The sequence below is a fragment of the Pteropus vampyrus genome, unplaced genomic scaffold (assembly GCF_000151845.1).
Source record: "Pteropus vampyrus isolate Shadow unplaced genomic scaffold, Pvam_2.0 Scaffold3, whole genome shotgun sequence".
Taxonomy (NCBI): Eukaryota; Metazoa; Chordata; class Mammalia; order Chiroptera; family Pteropodidae; genus Pteropus; species Pteropus vampyrus.
The window spans coordinates 13,998,668-14,008,604 of NW_011888784.1; the positions used below are offsets into that span (position 1 = coordinate 13,998,668).

General features: G+C 42.3%; 1 protein-coding gene across 1 annotated transcript in view; it reads right to left on the bottom strand.

Moving 5' to 3' along the window:
- FHOD3 (formin homology 2 domain containing 3) overlaps positions 1-9,937 on the bottom strand; it is a 406,356-nt gene that overhangs the window by 240,271 nt on the left and 156,148 nt on the right. Inside the window, exon 4 of the mRNA XM_023532085.1 lies at positions 884-951. Within this exon, the coding sequence (XP_023387853.1) occupies positions 884-951 (68 nt within the window). The remainder of the gene's footprint in view (positions 1-883; positions 952-9,937) is intronic.

The window sequence follows — 9,937 nt, forward strand, 5'->3', positions numbered from 1 at the left end:
GACACAGGCTCAACACAAATGTCACCTTCTCTATGTAGCCATCTCCTGATCCTGCCCAGGCACAGCAGCCTCGTCCTCCTCCTCTGGCTTTGTCCCTCTCCTCTGCAGTCTCACACGAGTGATAGTCTTGGAGCCCATAAGCATACCTGTCCTAGCCCTCTTCACTAAGCTCATGACTTTCTCAAGGCAGAGACAGAGGGAAGGCTTAGGAGAGAAGGATGAGATGAAACCAGAGAGACACCTGCACATGGGCACAAGGAGACATGTCCACAGCAGCATGGATTATAACAGCAAAACACTGGAAATAAACCAAACTGCCAATAGAAAAATGAACAAAGCAACTTGGGCTTCATTCATACAATGGGATATTTACTTAGAGCTATGCCAGTCATGCCTACATCTATCCTGCTCTCAGTAAATAAGCTGAAGTATGATACCTGCAACATGATAACATACATATAAAGTTAATACAAAAGAGTCTAACATGTTGCTGGTGAATATTCAACATCAGTAAGGAAACACACATGGTCATGACAAACATCAAAGTCAACAATCAGCAGCAAGGGAATCTGGCCGTGGGGTGGGGAGAAGGTGGTTGGTACTGGGGAGCAGAACACAAGACTCCAATTAACCTGCAGCAGGTTTTTCTTTTTTAAAATCTGAAGTAAATATTATGATTTGATAAAGTTGCCTTTACTTATTATGTCTGAAATATTTGATATGGTAAAAATATTCTCAACTGATATTTTGACTTAATTTACATTGTAATCTAAAGAGATCTTTCTGTAATCAATAAAAGGTATGGATTTGCCTATATCTCGTTCTGCAAGCTATGCAAATACAGAACCTAAGAGCAGTTTTTTCTTTCTTTTTTTTTTTTTACCTGAAATATCTGCTTCAGAGAGAAAAGGGCCCTTCTTAAATCTCGCCCACTGGAGTTGTACAGTTTTTCTGAAATAAAGAAACAATATATAAAATTAATGAAATTGACTCAAGGAATAGTAAAAACACAGAGAGGATATGAACAATTACAGAATTGCCACTGGAAAGGTGAGTAAACAGAATCCATTTCATTTAGCATACAGACTTTACCTCCAACAGTGCAACAAACAGCCTGGTCTGTTACAGGTGGCACGAAAGTGTGGAGGTATGAGTTGTAGAGAATGACGTCCAGATTTGCACCCTCAGTCCCCAACCTCCCTCTCTCCAGATCTCTATTTCCAGCTACGTATATACTATTACACTCGATGGTGTACAATATCCAGATAACTGAACCTGGCAAAACAGAATTCATCCTTCCACCTCCCTCCTTCCTTGCCTCACGGCCCCTGCACCACCATGCTTTCTGCAGCTGGGCTCAGAAAGCTTTGCAGTGCCTCCTTTTTTCTGGGGTCTGATGGTCATCTCATGAGACCCAAGGGCAGCATGGTGGCTCTAAGGACTGACTGGTTCCCTCTATGACGGCCCTCTAGACAGGAACCCAGCCTCAGCTCTGCCTGCACCTGAGCTCTCACTCATGTTCAAGGATGGGTCCTGGCTCCGAGCAGGGAAGCTGAAGGAGTCCTGTCTTGATAGTCTCTGACTGCACCACTCTCGCCAGCTTCTACAGTCCTATGGTGGACTCCATGGCGGCCAAACACTAAGGAGGCTTTGGGGTCAGACACCATCCTCCAGACCCCAACCCCACAGAACTCTGCCTCTGCGATTACCAGCTGTGCGTTAAGTGTTTGGTTCATGTTTTCAGGGTGTATCTTTTTCAATCCTTTTATATTTAACCTACCTATGTAGAGTTTCTCATTGATATGGTTGCAGCTTGTTTTTCTCCAACCTGAAAATCTCTGTCTTTTAAGTGGTCTGGACTTTTAAACAAATCTGGACTGTGTTTTTAACCTCTAGGATACCACAAATGACTCCTATGTAGCACTAGAACAGAAGACCCTCGGGGACCCTTTGATGAGAAATACCCTTGTACAAATGCCAACGATATCTTTGAGTGGTGCCAAAAAACTCTCCTCTTCCTTTTTCGCCATGTATTTTAATTAAACTACAATTTCTATCCAAGGAGTAGGTACTTTGCATTCCAACTGCCTTTAATTTTTAAAAAATATTTATCATTATTGATTTTATTTAAATAATTGTCTCTTCCAAACAAAGCTGAATAAAAAAAAATAGTATGGTTCCCAAATAATTATTTCTTTTCTATGAGAAAATTATCACTACAGACACAAAAACATTCACAAATTGTAATGTAGTTTTTTTTTTAAATATTAAAGCTCAAAAGATCAGCTAACCTATATAAGAATATTATGTATTTCTACTGAAATGTCCTTTAAAACACTCTGCTTTTCAATTCCATAAACCATAAAGCCCTAGGTGAGGTCTAGATCGAAATTCTTCCATCTGGCATCTGTTAAGTTGTAGGGTCTTTTTTTGTTTAATTTGTTTGTTTGTTTTATCTTTCATTAAAGTGACAGGAAATGAAGTTTCATTTTTACGGGCAAAGAAATCCTCTCCCAAAGTACTGCAAACCTTCCCTTTTTCTATGCAATCAAAATTTTTAACAAATGTCATAAGTTGATCTCTAGATCATATGAGAACAATACTGGAGTCATCGCCATTGTGGTTGAAATTTAAATGACAAAATATTAATTCAAAGAGATATTACTCTAGAGTACTGATTTTTGAAAAAAATAATTGATATTATCTCTCTACAATGAACCAATATCGTGATGTAAAATGAAATAACAGTGCTTAATTAAAACTCAAAATTGCCATCAACTTTAAAAAGATAGTGGTACCAAAAAGCCTCTATCTCCTACCTGACTTGTTCTGTCAATTCTTATTTTTATTTTTTCTTAAATTATAGTTGACGTACAATATTGTATTCATTTCAAGTGTACAACAGTGATCAGACATTTACATACCATACAAAGTGACCACCACGGTAAGTCTAATAACCATCTGTCTCTGTATATAGTTATTACGATTATTAAATATATTCTCTACTCTATATACTACATCCCCATGACTAATTTTATAACTGACAATTTGTACTTCTTAATCCCCTTCACCTTTTTCCCCTACCTTTACTTCCTCCCATTTGACAATTATCAGTTTGTTCTCTGTATCTATGAGTTTGTTTCTGTTTTGTTTGTTCATTTGTTTCATTTCTTAGATTCCACATATAAGTGAAATATATAGATTTGTCTTTCTCTATCTGACTTACTTCATTATATCCTCTAGGTTCATCTATGTTTGCCACCAGTGGCAAGATTTCATTCTTTCTTATGGCTGAGTAATATTCTATATATTCTTTATCCATTCATCCATTAACAGGCATCTAGGTTGCTTCCACATCTTAACTATTGTAAATAATGCTGCAATGAACATAGGAATGCTTATATCTTTTCAAATTCGTGTTTTCATTTTCTTCAGATAAATACCCAAAAATAGGATTGCTGGGTTATAAGGTAATTCTGTTTTTTATTTATCGAGGAATCTACATGTTGTTTCTCATAGTAGATGCACCAGTTTGTAATCCAGCCAACAGTGCCCGAGGGTTCCCTTCACTCCACATCCAAGCCAACACTCATTGTTTGTTGATTTATTGATGATGGCCAGTCTGTCAGGTATGAGGTAACAACTCATTTTTGTTTTAACTTGCATTTCCCTGATGATAACTGATGTTGAGCATCTTTTCATGTGTCTGTTTGCCATCTATATTAGGAAGAATTAGAGACGATGGATGTTTGTAAATGGCATATAATTTGTCATTTTATGAGAGGCACAATTCCTCCTCGTAGAAGAGGAGCCAGCAGATGTTTCACCACGTCAGATATTACACCAAAACCAAAGACTGCTGCTAGCCCTTTGATGTGGCTCAAGAGTGGCCCACACAGGCCAAAGGAGAAGCATTCCTTCCCATTGCCCAGGTCCTGGCTTCTTTGCTGCTGGGCTAGCCACGCCATGGGTGGCATGGTCTGTAGCTTTAACTGCTGGGGGAAACTCTGAGTTGAGGAATTTAGTATTCCATTTGTGTCACATCCAGGTCTCCCCACACAGAAAGTCAGACTCACCGTGGATGTGTAGGCCTCTCCTTCAGTTTAGACTAGAGTGTAAAGGACATGGAACAGAGCATGGTCTGTTAGCTTCCCAAAGGTATGCTCGATGTCACTCATGGATGTATTTGCTATTGAACATCAATCACTCCTTCTTTAGAAGTAGCCTGTCTATGCAGAATTCAGCTGTGATTCTCAGTCCTGGGTTATATGGTAAATGCAAGGCTTCCTTGATGCAGGATGACTGATTATCTTGGTGCTTCCTTGTCCTACCATCAGTATCTGCAGAGTCTGTGTTCTCATGTGTCCTCACCACCCTCCCCCGGGTCTTATCTGCATGTCTGTGGGCCTGTGTGTGCAGGTGGGGGTGCACATTTGGCTTCAGCCTGTGGATAGTGTAGGAGAGCTTGGAGATCCTCTGACCCTCCACCTACCTCCGATATGCTATGTAGACAGTGCTAATGATTCCCACATGCCAAGGGAGGGGATTCCATGTGTGCATACTGCCTGAAAATCAGGCAATGCAAAAGAAAGAAGACCCCAAATGCAGAGCAGGGGGAGGGGCCTGAAGCCCACCCTATGCCAGCAAGAGAGGAGCTCCAGAGACTTCACTTACATGTAAACATCACTCTTCTCCCAGGAGCTCAGAAGTTCTCCTTTCTTTCCTTTGTCTACTTTTTATGAACACGCGCCAATGAGGGTGGTGTAGCCCCATCCAGGGAACAGTGCAGGGAGAAAACGGTTCCTGCCACCCCAGACTCAGTTTGAGAGTGCTAAGTCAGAACATCAGGGGAAAGGGTGCCTGAGTGACCCAATAAAACTCAAAGTGAAATCCTCATGTGTAAAATGTAGGGCTAGAATCAGACTGGAGTCCCAAAAGTTTGCCATTCTCCTGAAGCTTTGAGTCTGCCACATGGGAGATATGCAAAGAAGGCCCCACTGTCACCAGCACAGCCTCTGAGGGGCGGCCAGTAACTCGGGCTGCGGAGGATCCATGGAAGATGCAGTGTCGGTTCCAGCAGCTGGGGAGAAGTTGGGGGGTGGGGGGTGGATTATATATCCAGCCCAGCCTGTGCTTGGTGAATAAAGGAATGTGTGTGTTTATTCTCCCAGCCTTTTTCAAGCTGAATCTACCCAGAGTGCAATCATTTCTGTGGTGTTAGCCTTTGAGTAAAGGGCAATTAAGAGTCTACATTTGGTGGGGAAAGAGGTGTAATCAAAACATCATCTGTTAAAGTCTTCATAACTGCCCTCTCATATTTTCTCTCTCCATGGTTCTTGCCTTTTAAAATGAAACATGTTCCTTTAAGAGATGCAATTAATATATTATACTTTAAACTAGCTTATAATAACAAGGAGTAGAGGGCAAATTAGTTAAAGGCCATTGGGAACCATTCCTGCTTTGTGGTTAGAAAGGAAACCTGCGTGGTCCACAAATATCAGTGCTGAAAAGCACAGCCAAAGAGGTCCTGTGCCTCCTGCTCAGCCAAAAGCACTATGAAGAAAACATCGATATGGGGGAGAAAGAAAGACCAGAACATTAGAAGGAACCAGTGACAAAATCAGAACCAATTTCATCAGCGAAAGAATGTGGAAGGGAGGAACCAAAGGCATCTGTGACTGGGTCCAGGGAAGCGGGAGAGTGAAAGATGCAGCTAGACTATCACACTTTCGGGCCCGCAAAATCCCTGACTTTAAGACTAACCATTACAGCACAGCCTTCTCTCACCAAGTGTCAAACACATTAACCAGGAGAAATTTGGACCAAGACCTCAGACTCCCTCCTCTGCCCGGAGAGACAATAACTTTCCTTTTACCCTCGGGCTGCTACAAAAGACATCGCACTGAGGAAGGAAATTTATTCCCAGGCAAAATGCCCATGCCCACATTTAAAAATCTGTTTTTCCCAGCTACAGAGAACACAACCATCATGATTTTTCAGGTGCAGCCATGAGATATGAATTCCTCCTTTGCCAGGATTTACCTGCATGACATGTGCTCTTCAGACTCACCAGCAAGGGAAAGTTGGTAAAGTGTAGCCCTGGAGAATGTGACAAAAGACAGCCTGCAGAAAATTGGTGGCCAACCTTGAGTTATGCTCTTTTCCCTGCCAGGAAGCCAACAGTCCAAGTTATTGTCAGCATTAAGTCAAAAGAATTCCACTCTGGAAATTCTTCCCATGAATTCAAATGTGCCACATGAAACACCGGTGACTGGGAAGCATAACCCATTTCAATCTGCAACTGTTGCTTCAATATTACATATTGATACTTTAAAGAAAAAAAAATGTGGCACAGTAGAAATTTCATTTTTTAAGTGAAAAAACTGCTTAGTCAAATTTTGGAAATCATTTTTCTCCAGTGATTTTTAAGCTGTTTAGAGCCACAGATTCATTTGAAAGTCAAAAAAAAAAAAGCCATAAAAAAAAAAAAGTTCAGGCACACAAAATGTTAACACAATTTCAGAGGGTATGAGTACCTGGAAACTTCCTCTGGGCCTTCAGGAGATTCTCTGGACATGAGCCAAGAATCCTCGATCTAATCCAACATCTTCATTTTAAAGGTGAAGAAACCAAGGCCAGAGAAGTGACATAGTTTCTGACCCCAGCGCTGGGATGAGAGGCTCTCAGAAAATGGAACGGGCCATATGTTCAGATGTACAGTAAAAATAAACAACTGAACCATTGAAACTCACTCACATCTTAACCATGACACTGATGTCACCATGTAAATTCAGAGATAAAACATCACACATACAAAAGCAAGGGCTTTTGTACTGGAGACTGGCTGGGAGAAGCGCCCGTGGTGATGACGGTGAGTAGGGATACATGAAGATATCCTCGCTCCCCCAGTTAGCCAATTAGCCAAGAGGCGGCCCATTCAACCTGAGGATGAAGAGGCTAAATGTAAATGATGACAAGGTTGGGAGACCTGATGAGATAGACTCCTTAAGAAGACCTTATTTACACCCAAATTTCCTTGGCGTACCATCACACTTTAAATATTTATTTGTAACATAATCCTTATAATATTCCTTTGTTAATTACCTACCAAGCAGCTTTATGCTGAGCATTAGGGTTATAAAGGCAAATGAAGACCGTCTCAGCCATCAGAGGAGTTGATGGCCTCGTAGGGGAGACAGACATGTCCCCAAATAATGCCAATGTCATGTGAGAAGGTAATAGCAACACTATGGGGCCACGGAAAAAGGAGTGGAAAAACCTGTGAACCTGGGCCTGAGATTGAAGATTCAGATGAGGTGACACTGAACAGACTTCAAAGACTAGGCAAAAATTAACCACAGTGAGAAGTGCTGTATGGAAGGGGATGCTGAGGAAGAGAAAAGAGCAAGTGCACAGCCTTTCCGAAAAGTGGCATTTTCAGAAAGGACAACCACTTCAGCATGGCCAGTGTGTCAGCAGGCTGTGGCGGTGACAACGTCAGGCTGAGGACACAGCTCATGCTGCTGTGCCACAGGCCATGAGTGACAGAGGGCTCTGAGGGGTTTTAAGCAGGGATTTAACGAGACAGGGTTTATCAAGTTCACTACTGGCATGGCCAGCCAGGGCAGGTGAATTGGAGGGAGAGTGGGTAGGGGCAGGAAACCAGTTAGGAGGGCTTTAGAATCATCTGGGCAAAGGGTGATAGTTCAAAGTGAAAATCGAACTGTGGGTGTGACGAGGAGGGGTTGATCTGAGAGAGATTTAGGAATGGAGCTAAAAGTGGGAAAAGGGGGAGTGAAGGGCTCCCAGAGTTCTAGCTTGGCCAACTGGTCTTGTGGGGAGGCCACTCCCTGAGAGATGGGACGCTGGGGGACATGGACAATCACTGCCAGAAAGCAGCACCTCTGCCCTGAAATGGACCCCCTGAGAGAGTAGTCCCAATTACTATGTACAGATGTGAAAGTTGGACGGTGAAGAAAGCTTATAGGAAAAAAATGATTCATTTTAAATATGGTGCTGGAAGAGAGCTCTACAGACACCCTGGACATCAGACGGACGAACACGTGAGTCCTAGGGCAAATTAAGCCTGAAACATTGCTGGAGGCAAAAATGACAAAACAGAAGCTGGCCTACTTCAGGCACATCATGAGAAGGCAGGGTTCTTTGGAAAAGACAATAATGATGGGAAAAATAGAAGGCAGCAGAAAAAGGGGAAGATCAAATTTAAGATGGATCGACTCCATAAAAGAAACCATAGGCATGAGTCTACTGGAGCTGAGCAAGGCTGCTGAGGGTGGGATATCGCTCATTCATTGGGTCGCCAGGAGTCAGAGCCAACTCAATGACACGTACCCACAAGAGAGCTAAATACCATCCTTGAGTCTCGGGAGTCAAAAGAAACCTCATGCTCCAGCCTTCATGCTCTGGCCTGGAACAGGGTCTCCTGCTTCTTCCACTTCCCCCGTCCCTGGGTCCTGGGTCAGCTTCTCCTGGAGAAGCCCTCCACAGCCTCCCAAGCTCCTTTCTGTGACGTTCTAGTGTTCACCTGTGTTGGAATACTTGTCACATGGGGCTGAAATTAGTTATAATAATAATGTTCTCTAGTGTTTTAGTTGTCTATTTATTCACCCTATGAATCAGCAATTGTCCACTTTTCACGCAGTGTTTCTTTAAATATTCCCAATATATAATGATTCTTTTGCAATTCTACCCCGTGACTAGGGATCAGTGAATAAATCACCTCTATAACCTCAGTACCTAATATCTCAATAAATGACTGACTGATTGACCAAGGTGAGTATGAGGCCTGGAAACAGAACCTAGGAGGATCGCATATCATCCAGATTCTTAACGCCTCCAACATCTGGCCCAGTCACAGCTTTACAGGTTAGCCAAACGTAAGAACATTCTAGAGTCTTGACTTCTGTGAATGAGCCCAGCCCCTAAAGTTACAGTCCCACTCTGCCATGTCCCTTTGGCTACACTGCTACACAAAGAAGAAATGAAAACCACATTTGCACTCATAACTGCCAACAGCTGGAACCAACCAAGACAGCCTTCAATCAGTGAATGGGTTAACAAAATGCAGTACATTAGACAATGGAATATTACTCAGAAATAAAAAGAAATGAGCTATCAAGTCCCAAAAAGATATGGAGAAAACTTAAATGCTTATTACTAAGTGAAAGAAGCCAATCTGAAAAGGCTACATTCTGTAGGATTCCAACTACACGGCATTCTGGAAAAGGTAAAACCATGGAGACAGTAAAAGGATCAGTGTTTTGCAGGAGCTCAGAGAGAGAGAAGTATGGGAGCATAGGGGATTTTTAGCACAGTGGGATGTTTAGGGCAGGGAAACTACTGTATGTGATACTATCGTGGTAGATACATGTGATCATATATTTGTCCAAACCCACAGAATGTACAACACAAAGAATTAACCCCAAAGTAAACTACAGACTTTAGTTAATAATGATGTATCAACTCGTAATACATTAATAATGATGTATTATATTGACTCATCAATTGTAATAGTGTTACAAAGGAATTGTAACCAGGGAAATTGGGAGAGGTTAGAGGGGTACATGGGAACTCTATACTTTTTGTTCAACTTTTTTCTGAAAAATTAAAACTGCTCCATTCCCTTCCCCCTCCCCCCGCCCCACACACACACAAAAATTCTTTTTAAAAAACTTATCTCCAACGACGAGACCACAGGAAGTGAGAGGCCATGAGCCTGGAGTTGTGAAAGGCACTACTCTCTCTACAGTCCCTCTGCACCTGTGGGGTCGCAGGCCTGAGACCTGGCACATTCTGCCACAAAGCATTACTTTCCTTGTGTACTTCTGTGATCTCCCACAGCAGAGCCAACTCTCATCCATGACATTTCACTCCAGCCCCTGGCGGCATCTTGCATGGGTTCAGTGTCTGGTATACC